Here is an 18068-nt window from a genome sequence, read left to right on the forward strand (position 1 = left end):
TCTTCACACAGCGGACATGCACAAAGGGGAAACGGAAAGAACATTGTTATGGTGTACGGCCCTCCTATGCAGGTTTTAATCAAAGAGCTGTAACCACCCAGCCAAGACGTGGCTGCATGGGTAGAGCAGCCAGCCCAGTTAGTATCCAATGTGGGAAATGTGGGAGAGGACTACGGCTGTCAGTCACCACACAGCAGAGTCCCCTGGGTACACCCGTTATCTCGTCTCCAGGGCAACCGCATACTACCAAATTCCATCAGCTGACAACCCATGTCAAAACACAGACAACAGTGCAGGAAAGACGGCTGACGTGCACGCTTACTTCAGCAGCTATTACGGACAATGGCTGTAATTTAAGGACATGCATCAACACTCTAATTCTTTTATCCCTTCTGCAATTCGTCTTTTAAATGAATAAAATCTATTTTTTCTAGGGTATAGGCCTATATGTAAGCTTGTGTGCTGTTATGTATGTGTGTGTTGTCTGTAGTTGCTCTAAACTATGTACCCTTGTGGGATTAATAAAGTTGTTGAATTGAATTGTGTTGAATTGCATGAACACATTCTGCAACAGCAATTTAGTTATTCTCAGTTGGACTGCCACAAACCATGTACATGTAGTTCTGAGGTTTTATCTGATTCATACGGTTACAATATAGAGATATTGAGATTTGTCTTTAATTTCGCAGGTATACTGGTCTCTAATGATATTTGAGCTATAATGACACTCATGCTTGACTACACAATTTCTTTAGTCATGCTTCAATTTCTATTCATATTGTGTTATCACGCATAAAATAATGACATAAATGATGCATAAAACAATAGAAAATGCACACGTCGTTGCCCAGTAGGATATCAAATATTAGAACTTTTGGAAAATTCTTTTTATCAGAACAATATCTCAGAAATGCCCTCCAGATCCAAAGGTGGCTTACATTAAGTTGAATTCCAATCAGCAGCGTTTGTTTTTTAATTGCTTCATGTTTCAAAGTAACGTGAGAATATGCCTCCTAAGACGCCAAGGCATTTGGACCAAAATTGCAAGGGCATTGGTCATAAAAGAAACTGCTAAACTGCTGAACAAAAGGTCTCAAAAATCCCACTGCCGAAGAGAGACAAACTGCACTAACAAGGAGCAGGCATAAAGCTGGAAATGAACCAATAGTGATATGACAAATATACGCGTATGCAGAGACACACTGTACACTTTGGCTGCAAGTTTATCAAATATTTTAACATATAACTTAGTAGGGGTGGGACTCACCAGAGGCCTCATGATACGATATCACAATACATATGTCACGATACAATATTATTGCAATTTTTTAAATATATTGTAATATTCTGCAATATATTGCAATGTATTACCTAGAGCCCGACCGCTATATCGCCTGCTTGATATTAGGCATTTTCCAACATATCGTTATCGGCTTCTATAATGGCCGATACCATACCACCAAAAATTTTTTTTTAGATATTCATTCATCAGAATCATTTATAATGACAAATGATTCTGATAATTGAATATTAATTTTTTTTTTTTAAACCCCCTTCAACCACGTTCTGAGTATTGGCGCTGCATAGTTTGTCCACCAGAGGGCGCTCTACAATGTCCCTGTTGGCAATATTCTTGGATTTTTTTGTTGTTATTGTGTTTTTGTTCAAAGGACTTTAAGTTTCATATCTTATTTCTGGATTTTTTTTATTTTTAATATACATCGGCCGATATATCGGAATTTCGGATTTTTAAATCATCAAATATTTGTATCGACCTTAAAAATCCTTTATCGGTCGGGCTCTAGTAGGAAACTTTTTCAACATCCGTTTTATCTAAAAAGATACATTTCTCCGTTTGTTCATCTCACTTCAATTTTATTGCTGCAAAATGGGATTGTCAAGCAGACAAACTGACCAACACATACAGTATATCATAATTAGGGCTGTCAGCATTAACGCGTTAATCGAGATGCAGAGCATGATGCGCTAATTTTTTTTTAAATCGTATTAATCGCATGCCACCATTTATTAATTTATTTTCACTTCACTCGACTTTGCGTCGTGCCTAACAGGCTACTATTTTGCCGTACGTCCTCGTAACACATCCTGCTGCTGCAGGAATAGCAACGCGGATTTCGGCGCCTCATTTTGGTGCCACTGATATGCCTGCACTTCTCTCTGATGCTCTAAAAACGGACGTTACAGGCAACACAAACACCGCTGCACGTGACGCTAGTTTACACTACACTCGACAGCAGCTAACGTTAGCCTACCGCTAGCTAGTAGCTGGATTAAACACGGTTACAATGCTGACAGCTAACGCTAACAAACGAAAGGCAAGTTCACAGTCTGCCTGTACATTAATATCCAAGTTAGAGACACGATAGCTACTTTATTTGTCAGTGAGACACTGCTGATTTCAGATGAGAAGCTCTTCAAAGGGGGGAACGCCTTTATGGACCCAGCTTAGTGAGAGACGAAGAGATCTCATTGATGCAACAGTAGGGTGCATTGTGCCACTTTGATTCCATGTGGAGGGATTGTAATGGGGAAGGGGAGCGGCCCTTCAGGTAAGGCCTCTTCCACCTGCTTACTAATACGTTTGCCTGCCAGTCACCCAGCAGGGGACAAGAAGAGCTGTGTGAGGAGGGCCAATCAGACGGGCCCTCACACTCCCGGAGCATACCAAACCTTTCCCACCGCCAACTGTTGCCTGAAACAAAGCCTTATCTAATAACTGCACTCGCTGCTGCTGCTGTAGTAGTAGCAGCAGGCAGTCACTTTAAGTAGCAGTTGGTCAACCTGTGAACTAATTCTGAAGTGACAGAAAGCTCTTAAATATGGCTGAATAAAACATGAAAGGGAGAGATCGCGGAACGTAGTCCCTGTGGGACAATTTAACATTATTTAAGCAGTTTTCACACCACTTCTTTCCAAAGCAAGAAAGCAAGTTTGGGGTGGTGTAATGACATGTTAGGGATTAATACTAGGGCTGGGCCATAGTGGATGTGTGAAACACAAATTGTGGTGCATAAAAATGAAAAATAAAGGAATCTTGGATATTTTATACAGAAAAGTATCTCAAAAATGTCCTGTTGACTGGCACATGTTGAACATCACTGTACGGAACTCCCTGCACTCTGTGTTATATGACTGACATACTCATCACAACAGTAATTACTAAGCAGCAACCCAGTTGTTCTTTGACACCTACTGATAGTCTTAGAGGTTTTAATGAGGCGCTTTAGCACAAATTTGTGCAGAAAAGCTTTTAAAATGTCAAGTCACATGCATAGTGTTCCATTTAAGAATTCATCTTCAGCTTTTGCTAAGTAGCTACACATTTACACATCCCCTAAAATGCACTCAAGGTATTTTCCGTATAATATTTACAAGGCACATTCCCAGACTTTACTATACGTATTTGTCTCTTTTTTTGAGGCAAACCAACGAAAGTTCACAGTCTGCCTTTCTTCATATGGGCCATATGAAGAAAATCAAATATCACGACATTTTTGACCAGATACCTCAATGTCGCGGCGATATTGTAGGTTTGACTACTGGTGCTTTCATAAAACATTCACACACACTGAGCTTGTTGATAAATAATCACCAATAATATGGATACGACGACTAAGTGGCTAAAGACAAATAATACAAAACATCTGGTAAGTTCAGAGAAAAAAAAATCACCTTAGTGTAATGCAGCCTTTAAAACCAGGAAAAGACAACACTTATGTCATATTACAATAATCTAAGACGATATCTAGTCTCATATCACGATATCAATGTAATATTGATATATTGCCAAGCCCTAATTAATACCTGGACCTTCTTTGGAAGTCCTTTTAAGAAGCATGCCACTCAAGCACACTACGTCTCTGGTAATTTGATGGAATAAACATAAGCAGTATATGTTAACAGCAATCTGCTGTATGTGTGCTGACTATTGGCCGCATAATTACATCAACTGATCTGAATATGTTGTAAAAATGCTCAGAATATGACAGGGAGAAATATACCTTGCATACCTATCTAATCCCTGCGCAATACACTTCTGCAATGTTTTCATCTGTCTTAAATAGTTTAAAGCTATTGAAGAAGAAGAAACGGATACCGGGTCTTTGATATGAGCCTGATGCAATGCCACAGCCTATTCTTAAGCCCTAAAGAAAAAGACGAGAGTTATTAGCCCTGCAATTCTGCTGGAATGAAAAAAAAAAGCCAGCCAGGCCAGCCTCCACCATTTATCACCAAGTCTACAGCCTTTAGACTGAGCTGAGAGATTTTCTTTCAGAACGCACACAGACAACACATCTGACACAAGTCCTGACAGAGATGAACTTGCCTCTGAAAGAAAAAGACATTTCACATTTGTAGTAAGAGTTGGCATTGGACTTTTCACAACTAAGATTTCACAAAACATCTATTTTGAGAGAGGCCTTCTTGCTCTTATCAAGGCAAAGTACAATTAGCCAAGAGCATGCTTCAAAGTAAGACAATTAAAAATAAAAAGGGGTGAGCAAAACTAATTTAAACCCCCACCCATTGTCCAAACACATTCGGATCAAACTTGGCAGCCCACGGGGCCAGGAGCTGGAGACTTTCTCATGTGCCATCCAGAGTCTAAGTTTAGCATCTGCGTAGGCTAAGTCGACGTGAATTCACCATCTTTTACCACACAATCTTTTGGCTCATCACAAGAATGTATAGCACAATCATATTGTTTTCCAGCCAAGTCTGTGCGAGTTGTTTTTTTAACAGGCAGCCTACACAAATCATCTGTTGTTTACCAAAGCAAAACAACGGCAAGACATTGGGACTAAGTCCTAGTTGTTTCAGCCTAATATACTAATATTGCAATTAGGGGAGATGCAGCACTTTAGCCCAAATGAAAGGAGCACTTCCTAATAGTGAATTTTTAATGATGTGGAGGAGAAACACACAACAGATCACCTTATCCTTTTTTTTCTGAAGTCTGAAGAAGCAACCAAAGCACCGGCGTGCAACGTCAGGCGAGAGCGAGCAGGGGAACGCTGCGCTCGTTGTGACAATCACTTTGACTGACAGAGTAACAGCAGAGTACTTCAGAACAGACCTCGAATCTGGAGACAAAACACATTTCCCTGTACAGTCTGAGGGGAAGCAGCTTTTAGAAATGCAACGTCTAATCCTTTTATCAAAATATGTCCACAAAAACACCCGAGTCCCTTGTTGTGCTGCGTGAGCCGCGCTTACCGCTTCGCTCAGCTTTATTGCTAAACAAGTCACATAATGCACTCCTGTATTTCATTTCCATTACATGAGTTCAAATTCATCAAAGTTGTCAAAGCGCCAGCAATACATTATAAAAGGTATAATCCTGCAACACACAGCCTGCTTTCCAGTCACAGGCCGACACACACACACACACACACACACACACACACACACACACACACACACACACACACACACACACAGTGTCTGGCCAAATGCTATCTGAGGGAGGATGGGGGATGGTTATACAAGCATGTTTACAGGTCATTTCCTGTGGCTGAGCCTTGGGAGCATCATCTGTCCTCAGACAAACAAACACTCATAGTTCCCAAAGCTGAACGCTTTTTTTCTGATATCTTTTATCAGAAAGCCTACACGTCATGTCCCCATTTAATAAAATAACATGAATTATGGCTATATTAAGCATTATGTAGACACAGTTGGAACGAGTAAAGATGCTGATTACAGACTTGCTAAATACTGTTGATTTTATAATGACTCACATGCGTGTCAGCCGTACATTACTGCATGTATCCCAGGGAGGAAGCATCGCTCTGGCTGGTGAACAGGCGTGGGCATGGGAAGGCGGCAGAGACTCCCAGGCAGCTTACATAATAATGGGCTGTCTTCTAGTTTAGACTGAGCTAATCTGGCTGCATTCTTTAAAGCTCATGGAAATGAAATGCTTAGTCGGATTCATGAATCTTCTCAAAGGACAACATTAAAAGCCTCTTTTTTTTTTTTTTTTTTTTTTTTTCTTTTTTTTTTAAAAAAGAGGCTTTTAATAATAACTGTGAAGAGAGGGGGAAAAACAACTTTTTTAATGTACAATACACCCTTCAGTTTAAAAATGATTTCAGTTTTGCAGCAAATTGAAGCTGCAGGCCTAAACAGCCCATATCTGGAGGAAGGGCAGTGATGCACAACGTACATGCCCTACCTGCTACGACTATGAGCGAGGAACAAGCAGTTGGTTCATTATTTTTACAAATTTGTACAAATTATGTGTGAAGGACACACATAGGCTGCCCGAGTCTGAGCGGGTCTCTGAGGACTCCATCACTGCTCTGGGACCAGCTGTGGGCCTGGAGGTGCACAGTGTTTTCCACACACATTCATCAATGACATTAAACTGTGATAAGGGCTGCACAATATGAGGAAAATATGCAAAAAAAAATGCTGTTATCGCAAAAACGATATTACTCGCGATAAACAGATATTAAAGTCTACTTAGTTCTGCTGCTTTCTGATAAAATACAACAAATTGCTTTTTGATATTTAACACAAATGAAACAATCTTTTATTGAACAAATTAAACATTGAATTGAATACAAAAAGGCACCAATGAAAAAAATTTCCACTTCATTTTAAAGTGCAGTTTTCTACTGATATTTTCTTTCAACAAGTCTTGCATTGCCAGACCTTCCTCCACAGCGCTGCGGAGGAAGGTCTTGCTAGTCGCCACAGCATTCCGAGATGGGAGAAAAACCTGCTCTGGTTTATTGGCATTTCTTTAAACCAATCACAATCGTTCTGGATGGTGCTAAGCTCCGGACAGAGCAACGGTGCCGCTGCAAAGTAGCCTCGGGAAGGAACTTGTTTTGGTGGAACGTGTGTACGTTCAAAAGTAGTTTTAGTTGTGTAACAGAAAACTCAGATTGGACAGATAGTCTAGCTAGCTGTCTGGATTTATCCTGCAGAGATCTGAGGAGCAGTTAACCACAGTCCTCATAAATCCACCGTTTAAAATGCCAACACAAAGAAAGAGGAAGGTGACGGACATCCGGCCAAAAAGAGTGACATCCGGCGGAATTTCCGATGGCACTCTAGCAATCCCAGAAGTGGAACGTCGTGGATATGTCGCAGCCTTTCACAATGTGTTTATTGCGCCAGTTTATATCGGATATTGTGATCCATTTAGTGCATGTGTTCTATAGCTAAAATGAAGGCCTAATATACAACAAAATCATAGGTTTGTGGCTTGGCTTGGCAGTGCCACCTGGAACAGCTTTGAACAATAATCGATTTGCCAGCATCTCAGTTTAAACCGGTCTGTAGAAAATATGGATGGAGCAACTGTGACATCACCCGTAGTCCTCTGAAAGGATGTTGATAGGCTTGTCTTCTAAATCAATGGGCCTGCTGTATATAGCAGCCACTCTCAGGATACAAGCTCATACACAAGCCAACTGTATGCTACGGGCCTCCGTGTGAAATGACAAAAGCCAAGTCAACAAGAAGTGGTTGTTGAGAATAAGTCATCTAGCCAGCTAAAGAGTCTCAAATATTATTCTTGGATGCTGGCCAGTCAATCCACGGCTAAAAGGCTAATGAATATTGGATTTACAGTACATGACAGGTGGTGAGAAAAGAAGATTGCAAATGGGATGCCCATGGTGCTCTGTGTGTGTCTGATGTAAGTGATAAAACATGATGAGGTGTTCTGATATACAACAATGATGGATGAGGTACAGGGGAGAAAGCATATTCCTCTGCTATGTCCATTATTTTGTATATATAAAGTCTTGTGTGTTCAAATTGTCTTGTTCAGTGTAATCAATGGTTATGTATACAATTATTTGCTAACATGAACCATGAACATTATTTAACCAGCTGCAGGCTGTAGCTTTATATTCACGTATAAACATGAGAATGGTATCCATCTTCGGCATCCCACTCTCGGCAAGAAAGAGAATGAGCACATTTCCCAGGATGTTAAACTATTAATTTGCATCTTTTAGTCACTGTGACTGTCGCTTAGTCTCAACAACAAACACTTGATATTATGGTTAGTTTGGACCTAAAACTGCAAATCAGTGTGCACAGGTCAGTTGATTAAACCCAAGTGTACTAACTGACTTTTTGGACATCCTATGTTACCCGCATCCTCTACACACAACGTTTGAATGTTACCACATAAAGTTCAAGTATAAAACGTTATAGCCTCCAATGATGCCTGGCTACCTGCCCAGGCGCTTTGTGGACAAACTTACTTACCACATCTGAAATGCGTCATTATTTGCCTTGTATCTGTGGTTTCTCGCACCCTACTCACAAAAGGGGATAATTATAACCTTTAGTGTATTCAATTACTGCAGTCAAGCAGAGGGATTAATACAAGTCAGCAGTTGTTATTTACACCAGGTGTGAACAGTCAGTGCCAGGCAGCCACAGACAGTAGGCCTACGGCAGAGCTATTTACCGCATCTGCAGAGAGATGGTACTCACACCTGGAACACATTATCCATACCGACAAATAACTACATTCAAAATGGAATGGGATTTGGGAATGTTTAGACTACAATTATGACCATGAGCACGAAAACATCATACTATAAAGCAGTGATTCCCAACCAGGGGGTACTTCCACTATTGCCAGAGGGTACGTAGAAAGATTGTGAAGCAGCACTAACACAACTAATTTGAAAAAAATTGAAATTATGATTTGATTATGATAGAATATATCAGCTGTAACACCTGAACACTAGATGTTGCAGTTGTGTAAGAGTGCTCGAAAACTAGTTAGCAGGCGAGCACTGAAGTTTAAACAGGTAGCCAAAAGTAATGAATAAATGGTAGGAATAAATAGCTAAAAGTAATGACTACTGAATAGATAACATAAAGTTATGATTAAACAGTGCAAATGATTCGCTAAAAGTAATGGATACACGTTGAAATAGTTAGCTAAAAGATCTGACTAAACAGCTGAAATAGATAGCTAAAAGTTCTGACTAAACAGCTGAAATAGCTAAAAGTTCTGACTAAACAGCTAAAATAGTTAGCTAAAAGTTCTGAAACATTCAGCTTCACTCCAAGTAGCAGTAGTCTGATTGCTGACCAAACCAACCTAAATATTGACAGTTCAAAAAGTATTAAAAAAAATTGACATTATCCACTTTTATATGATGAATAGTGTTACACATTTGGAACATACATTGGGAATTGATGAAGGGGTGCATGGGTTCATCTGACAGAGCTGTGGGGGGAACTTCGGACCAAAAAGGTTGGGAACTACGGCTATAAAAAGCGGGAATCTGTGAGTGAGTCTGTCCGGCTGTACTGTGTTTGGATATGGTGACTCGCATGCGTGCAGCACGCTGTCAGATTTTTTTAGCGCCATTCGGCGAGACGGTCAGGGTGACAAAGATGTTCATGTTATAAAGTAAAACAAGCCAAGTTAGCCCTCTGAGCTAATTGAGCTGAGTGCTAACTACTGTAGCCAAGGGTAACAAAACTCAGAGGCTCCGTGTGAACCAAGACGGCCCGCACAATTTTATAAACTCCGATATTGTCAACAGCAGTGCATATTGCTAGCTTCGCTTCTCCCTGTCCAATAAAAGCCCAACTTAAATTCACTCAGAGCATTTCGCTAAGAGATCAATCAGTAAAATAGCTCACATAGTCTAAAGATCCAAACAGGCCCGCTTTGAACAGGCACTGCACTAGTACATTACAATGGAGATATGGCTGAGTTTACATTAGGGATGTAACAGTATGAAAATTTAACCTCACGGTTATAGTGACCAAAATGATCACGGTTTTCGGTATTTTTAAAAGTGTGGTCAATATGTTCAGAAAGCACTGATAGGCCTACACAAGCTGAAATAGTTTTAAAAAGTGTAACAGTGTTTATGATATTACAAAAATATAGGCAAAACCTTATCACAAGTGCCACTTTTAACATTTTCAGCATGTAAACAGCTTATTTGTCAGGAACATTTCCAGTAGTGCAGGTTTAAATTATACAAATCCAAACATTCAAGCTAAGACAAAGAAAAATATGTAAACAAATCAAAGAAACACCACTAATTATATATGTGTTTTCTTCATAATCAAAATTAAAATATAAAACTGTACACATGAACACTTTAAAGTAAAATTCAATTCACGGTTTTCGGTAGTAAAACGGTAATTTTTCGTCCAGATTTTTATCACGGTTTACCGTTACACCGGTGATTGTTACATCCCTTGTTTACATACAGAGGAGTCAAAAATGTAATAGATATCGGTGAACTGTATTTAGATCAAGAAAAGGACACGCCAAGATGACTGATGCCAATTTATTTGATGCTACCTACAACATTATGTCAGCCATAGTCTGGCTTACCAGATACACAGGGCTGGGATAAAGGCTGACATCATGTCAGCCATTCTCCTCCCCTTCCGCTATCTTTGCTATCTACTTTGCAAGAGGCGCTGAGTCCAGAGATTAGCGCTGCCAAAGACGATTTGGATTGGTTTAAAGAATAGCAAACAAGACGGAGCTTTTTCCCCCCCCTATCCCAGAACGATAAGCGATGTAGCCAGACTCCATACATTACTGGAGACAGGTCTAGCCATGTGAGACTATTTCAGCCACAACTAAGAGTCGACCCTGGTAAATGTAATTCCATTTGTCATTTACTACATGGTTAATCCTACAAAGAAGTAACTAAGAAACAAAGCGCCATTTCTAACCATAATTCTTGTCTTTAATTGTCCAGCTGGTCCAGAACTCAGCAGCCAGGCTTCTCACCGGTTTAAACAGACGACATCTGACTCCTATCCCAGCTTCACTTCACCGGCTCCCTGTCCGTTTTAGAATTGATTTTAATATTTTACTGATCACTTTTAAGGCTCGTCAGGGTCTGGTCCTTCTATATCACTGAAATGCTGAACCCATATGAGCCAGTTTGCAGCCTTAGATCCTCGGGCGGGGCCCTTCCAACCGTTCCAAAGTCAAGGCTCAAAACCAGAGGTGCCTCAAGGTGCCTTCTCGATCAGGGGACCTCGGCTTTGGAACGACCTGCCCGAGGAAATAAGGCTCGCTGAATCAGTGACTTCTTTTAAATCACTTCTTAAAACACATTTCTATAGACTTGCTTTTATGTGATGCCGTCGTTTTACCCTATCACCTGTTAATAACATTTTGTTTATTGAATTGTCATTTTTTTTTCTGTCCTTAAAGGCCACCCCATGTTCTGATTCCACTACTACAATGATGTGTACGTATGTTTATTGATTTGTATGTGCTTTGTTTCTTGCTTCTGTCAAAGCACTTTGTAAACTATTGTTTTTAAATGCAACGCACAAGTAATTATTAGACACACACACACAACTGTAGCTAGTTACTAACATATTAGAAACTGCAAAAGTTTCCTCAATGTGAAGAACCGTTTTACAGGTGATGTATTAACATGAGTCAACCTTGGCTCAATGGGCCTCATTCACTCAGACCGCACATGTGAAGACGGATGAATTATGGTATACTATTCAATTTTGAAACATGAGATGATGACTATTAAAAAAAGGGGTCCATTAAAGGTCTTCCAGTAATATAACCACTGATGGCGGGTCATAAAGGGTCATAAACCTCTGTGGCATCCTGTGGCATCCTGAGTTAAAGACCATCAATAATTTACTTCCGTCTGCTCGCTTCCTGCGTTCTCTCTCCGCCCCTGACTGAAACTGGGCTTTCCAGTTAAAGGACTGCTCCGCTAATCACTACAAAAGGCAAGACAAATACAACCCAGCATTCCTGCCTATAACTGGTGGAGTTGGGGCCAAGTTTTTTGTTTAATAAGTAATAGGTTTATTTACTGTAATAGTTTACACATTGGAGGATCAACCCCAGGTGATTTACATTTTTTTCGATTTTAACTTTTAATTTTTCAAGAGACTGGACTCCTGGGACCTTAACCATACAGTTATTTTTCTGCATCAATAAATCAATCAAAAGCAACCAAAGTCTCAATTCACTCCTCACTGTCTTATATGCATAGTACAACCTGGAGCATTGAGGTCTTATCCGGTTTAAAGCGCATGGACCTTAACATCCTGCTACTGAGTATCTGCCATGAATAAACCATTCTGCAGGGTATTTCTCTGCACTTTGGGACCCTGCCCACTGACCCAACAGCTTTCCTGCAGAAAAAGGTATGAAACAGGTTTGGCCTTCAGCTGCCCTCAGGAAACGGCAAGGCATAATGATCCAAATGCTAAGTGCTCCTCGCTGTTTTTGTTGACATCAAATGTACCCACAGAGACCATAGACTGTAAAAACAGGTAGACACATGCGCACAATTGTGGAACAGTGTGAACAAAATCTGTTTATCTGTGTAAATGCCTACTTTACTCTGTAGTTGTCTTTTGTTCATTTGTCCATCCATCTCTTCATCATGCTTTAGAAGAAAAATAGAAAAGGGATATTATGCACATCATTGTCCCATTTTTAAATCGACTGATACGTCCAGGAGAGTTGATTCATCTATCCCAAATAAATATATTTTTTAAGACAATATATATATTTTTTAAATAACTTTTATAACTTGCACAGTGGCGTTGCTTTGTTCCAACTCAGCTCAGTTCACTCACTACAGCTCACTACACAATAGGCCCATACAATACGAAAAAGGCCTACAGTATCCTAGCTTACACCCCCAATTTAGATGTGCAGATAGTCACAAACACATAGACTAATAATTAGTAGGGCTGCACCATATGAGGAAAATATGCAACATGCGATATTACTCGCGATAAACAAACAGCTATTAAAGTGTAATCCGGGGCCTGTTTCACAAAACCAAGATAAGGGATTAAGCCGGGATTTCCCCGTTATCCTGGATGAATTTAGCCTTGACTCGGTTTCACGAAAGCGGAGGCACATAAATCACCATGGAGATTTATTCTGTGCAGCTAGCCTGCTCCAGACCAGGCTAACAGCCAGGCTAACAGCTAGCCTGCTCCAGACCAGGCTAACAGCCAGGCTAACAGCTAGCCTGCTCCAGACCAGGTTAACAGCCAGGATCTATTAATCCTGGAGCCTTTTCTGATCACCCAGCAGTGGTTTTACCTTATTGTTATCAGCCTGCATTAAAATACAACAGGTGCATATTGCTGTTCATTTAAGTACTGTTATTATTTAAAGTTGTGACCATTATTTTTTTTTATAATTATTCATTCATGTCATTGTTACTGTTATATTGCTGTATGAAGACTGCTGTTCATATTGTTGTTAGAAGTTTGATGAATATATTATGGCAGTTGTTGAGATAATTAGAAAAGGGCAAATAAGGGCAATACATACAATGATGTATATTTCTATAGTTGACTAATGCACCTTGAATTATTTTATATTTTTTAATTCTTTAACAATAAGGATCATGTTTGTTCAGCTTCCATGTGCATTGTATTTGGCATTCTTAACACACAATTTGTGTTGTCCAGTAAACTGGGACTATAATTTGGGAGGACTGTACAATTTAAAGAACATATCCTAACTGTACAATCCTCCCAAATTATAGTCTTAGTTTACTGGACCAGTAACTATCTAGTGATGTAGGCTACTGGACATTCATGTAACAACAGGGAGAGGACACCTCAATGGTTTCTGACCTTATATTCTGCTGGGGGGGAAATAACTGATGAATATACTCTGTTCCATTCATGTTTACAGTGTGCATGGGATTTATCACTTAATTATCTTTATAGTTTCTAGATTTTAGAGTCCAATTTCTTCAGTGTCTTTATTTTCTATGTCCATATATACAAGGGAACAAGGCATATAATATGTAGAGAAGGAAACTCGTCCTCTATAAAAAATTAAATAAAAAATAGCGGACAGACTGAATGATAGTATATTATACATTTATGAACTACTGCTCTTAACTGAAACCATTCAATGAGTCACTTGTCATTTGCAAAAACGAACAGTGGTACACTTTGCATTAAAAGCGAGCAGTGGAAGTTAATATGACTTAGGACATTTATATTTTAGCCCATGAGAGAGAGAGGGAGGAACAGAGTGAAAGAGATATTTACGCATCATATTCTGGCCTAGAAAATTGATCTTCATGGTAAATGTCCTGAGTAACATTATCTTCTGCTTACTTTTAAGGCAAAGAGTACAACTGTTAATTTGTGCAAATGATTAGTAGCCTAATCCTTGAATGGAATGATTATGACGGTTTCAATTCAGAGCAGTGGTCAGTTAATGTATATATTTCTACGCTTTCTCTCGCTGTTTCATTACAGCGGCTGTTTCTTTTCTTTTTATACAAATAAAGTGTTTCACGTCATCATACTTCCACAAGAAGCTGCTGCTCACTCTGTATAAAGTATGTACAATGAGTATTCTCCATTTTGGCATAAGTGAATCTGTGATCGACCTCGCGGTCTTTTGAGGAAAGCCATGGACGCGCATCTATCTGAATTACTTCAGCCTGGCTCGACCTAGTCGCTCCTCCTCAGCCTGGCTTGGCCTTCGTGAAACGCACCAAGCCAGGCTGCTCAGATTAGACTAGGTCAAGCCTCGCTTCATCAGTTATCCTGGATTTATATATTCTGCTTTTGTGAAACAGGCCCCAGGTCTGCATTTCTGCTGCTTTCAGTATTCTGCTAAAATACAACAAACTGCTTGTTGAATTTAAAACAAATACAAGGAAATCATTTCCAACATTCTTTCATTGAACATTATTTTAAATATAAAAGGCAGCACTAAAAAAAGAATGACCATTAACACGCGATAGACACAAAACATCTCTTTTGTGTCTATCGAGATATGTCGCAGCCTTTCGCAATGTGTATATAGCGCTAGTTGATATTGCGATGACGATAAAAAAAAAACCTGATATATTGGGCAGCCCTACTAATAATGCTACACGACAAAACTAATGAAATGTTGATATCTGATGCGTTTATGTGAAAAAAAGTTCAGAATTGCAGCTTCAACCTGTCAATATGTCCACCCCTAGGTGGTATTTATGACTGAGTCACTGCCTTGTCCACAAAAGCAGCAGAAAGCCAAAACATGCACAGTACATATCATGTGTAGGAATGATGATGAAAAGACTGAATGCATGAAAAGGATGATGCTTTCTCAAAGTAAAGGTTGACAGGGCCATGCTTGGTTGAACCGTGAACAAAATGATTATTGCACGGAGTGATGTGTTAGTGAGTGCGCTACAACACACTGCTGTGGCCTTCCCATCCTCTTCCTTGCCAGCTGTTTTCCATATTTATTAGGCCTATATTTCTAATCTTTCTCCATTTCACAGACACCCTTCTGATGTGAACAGACTCACCTCCCATCCCTTCAGACATCAGCAGAACAGGAAGTCCACTTGAATCAGAATAGTGGGATTGGAGATAGAGCTTGGAATTTGAGAGGACAATGACCCATGACAAAGAGCTTGTATCCTCATCAAGAAGGTCATACAGTACAGTTTTCATTCATGCCCGTCACTAAAGACCAGTTGTGGAATGTAGATTTTTACTCAAGTACTGTACTTAAGTACACATTTGCGGTAGGCTACTTGTACTTTTCTTTTTCTCCCACGTTCTACTTCTACTCCACTACATTCATCTGACAGCTTTAGTAAAATTTTTGCACACAAAAATGTAGTTTATACGATGTTTTATTATAAATGAAACTAGCCAACAATATAACGGCCTACAAGTCCAGCTGAAATGATTAGACCATTAAACACACAACTGTTTGGATCCTTTCCAGTTTTCTCCATTGAGTACTTTTACTTTTAATACTTTAAGTGCATTTTCCTGATGATACTTAGCGACTTTTGAGTATTTTTACAGTGCAGTATTCATACTTTTACTAAAGTAAAGCATCTGAATACATCTTACACCGCTGTTAAAGGGTTTTCACTCACTTCTGATGGGTTTAAGGTTTGATGGTGAAGGCACATATCTCATTAATGGAAAGTCCACCTCTGCACTAATGATCTCCAGATGTCTGGCTGTGTCTTTATGATGTCCTAATAGAGCAGAGATAAACCACTCTCTACATCAAGACAGTTTGGACTCTGATCTTCACTCTGTTACTGTGGATGCTGCCTCCCTGCAGTGGAGCCAGGGACAAAAAGGCAAATAATAATAATAATAATAATAATAATAATGTCTTGGAATTACAAATATTTCCGAATAATGGAACGTGTGGTTTTCGTACAGATTTAAACCCTTTCACCAGCAATATAGCCAAAATGCTTTCCCAACGGGAGACCACAGGGTTGTTCAGCTTCAGACTGAAACAAGCTGGCATGAATGCATCCTCTTGGCTAATTCACAGGTCGCCTGTGGCTTTCAGGTAGTTACAGTTAGAAGAGATTATTTGTGGAACCGTAGGAGGGGAGGAAAAAAGGAAAGGGCCGTGTGCGGCTACTTACTTTTGAGCGCAGTAATAAGCATGTTCCCATCTTTGATGAGGTCTTTGATGAATTTATTGGTTCGCTCCAGCTCTATTTCATGGCATTTGAGCCGCTCTCTGAAGTCCGGGCTGTCCAGGAAAGAGTCGCTGAACTCCAGCGTGGGGAGTCCCATTGTGCCTCAACGACAAACGTTGCCTTGGATATTTAACTCGGCGTAGCCTACAAGAGTTTTTTACTTTGCATCACGTAGCTCCGATGTGATGCAGCTCTCTCCAAGTTCCCCCCCCCAAAAAAAAACTTTTCCTGCTCCGCTTAGTCCCTCACTTCCGCTTTGACTTTCTCCGGCTTTTTTCGGTTACCTATGGTAAAAACAGCGGCCGTGTGACTCCTGCTGGTTAGTTTAGGAGAGTTTGGAACCCGTTTCTGGAGACAGCAGTCGGTCCGTCTCTGGCTCAAAACATACAGGCACTAGATTTTAGAAATTAAATCTTTATTTTGAACGATAACACACACTTGACCCGTTTTGAAAAGGGGTAGAGAACCATAAACTAACGTTCCCTAAACGTTCTGTGTTAGTGGGGTATGAAGATGCCTAAGCTTGTTAAATCCTACCCCCCAGTCTTCACCATAGACAAGTGCATTTCCAAACAGACAGTTTTAAATAGCCTAATACAAAAATAAAACAAGCACCATTAACATCAGAGATTGACATTCTTCAAACTAGGCATTTCACATAAATACAGAAAACGTTTTCCTATTAGTTACACATTATTATGGGGTGATAAGTATTCCTGAGTTAAAGCAGGGCGACTTTTCTGGGTTTCTAGCAGAATATGAACCCCCCACCCCATGTCACTAAATCACTAAAACAAGGAAAAACGCCTACATTAACAGGGTGGAATAGGCCTTTTTCCGGGAGACATTTTGACTTGTCACACTAGGAAAAGCACAGGTGTAAATAATATAATGAATGATGGCTGAATTCCATTTAGCTGCTTTGATTTCAGGTTCCTGTCAGCTGTGAGAAAGGCCTCATGGTTTTGCACTATTTTTGTATTCACACAGAAACTGAACTCTGTTGTTCAGTTTCTGTGTGAATACAAAAATAGTGCAAAACCATGAGATAATATATGTAAACATACTTATCTTATGACAAAATAGTGGCCGTGTTGCTTATGCCTTGGGCCACCTTTGAGCTTTTTTAAGGTCCCATATTCTGTTCATTCTCAGGTTTATACTACAACATGTTTATGGGCCCTATCTTGCACCGGCGCAGCGCAAAGACGACGCAAGTGTCTTTTAGTTTAAGACCGACGCAGTTGTCAATTTCCGCCCATGTCGTTTAAATGTCAAAAGCACCTGCGCCCATCTGTGCGCCCATGGGCATGCTGGTCTTACAGGGAGGTGTGTTCAGGTGCATTCTGGGCATATTGCTATCTTGAGGCAGCGGAAAGTCATTGCGGCATTGACCAATAAAAACCTGGTCTAAAGTCAATAACGCAGCATTTCATTGTTATTTTAACAGCAAATTAGTAAAATGCGCCTAGGCTCGTGCACAGTGTGCGCACACTATGCTTTGTACACACACACACAGGGACACGCAGCAGCACACAAACATGCAAAAGATTAAAAACAAAAATATTACAATGTGAAATAGTATTATGATAT

General features: G+C 39.9%; 1 protein-coding gene across 4 annotated transcripts in view; it reads right to left on the reverse strand.

Annotated features, from left to right (window-relative positions):
• arhgap42b (Rho GTPase activating protein 42b) overlaps positions 1-16725 on the reverse strand; it is a 101514-nt gene extending 84789 nt beyond the window's left edge. For all 4 annotated transcript variants that reach the window (XM_078245799.1, XM_078245798.1, XM_078245797.1 and 1 more), the window contains exon 1: positions 16419-16725. In XM_078245799.1, the coding sequence (XP_078101925.1) occupies positions 16419-16572 (154 nt within the window). In that variant the 5' untranslated portion in view covers positions 16573-16725. The remainder of the gene's footprint in view (positions 1-16418) is intronic.
• Between the last annotated feature and the right edge of the window lie 1343 nt (positions 16726-18068).

This window comes from Sander vitreus, chromosome 3, assembly GCF_031162955.1.
Source record: "Sander vitreus isolate 19-12246 chromosome 3, sanVit1, whole genome shotgun sequence".
NCBI lineage: Eukaryota > Metazoa > Chordata > Actinopteri > Perciformes > Percidae > Sander > Sander vitreus.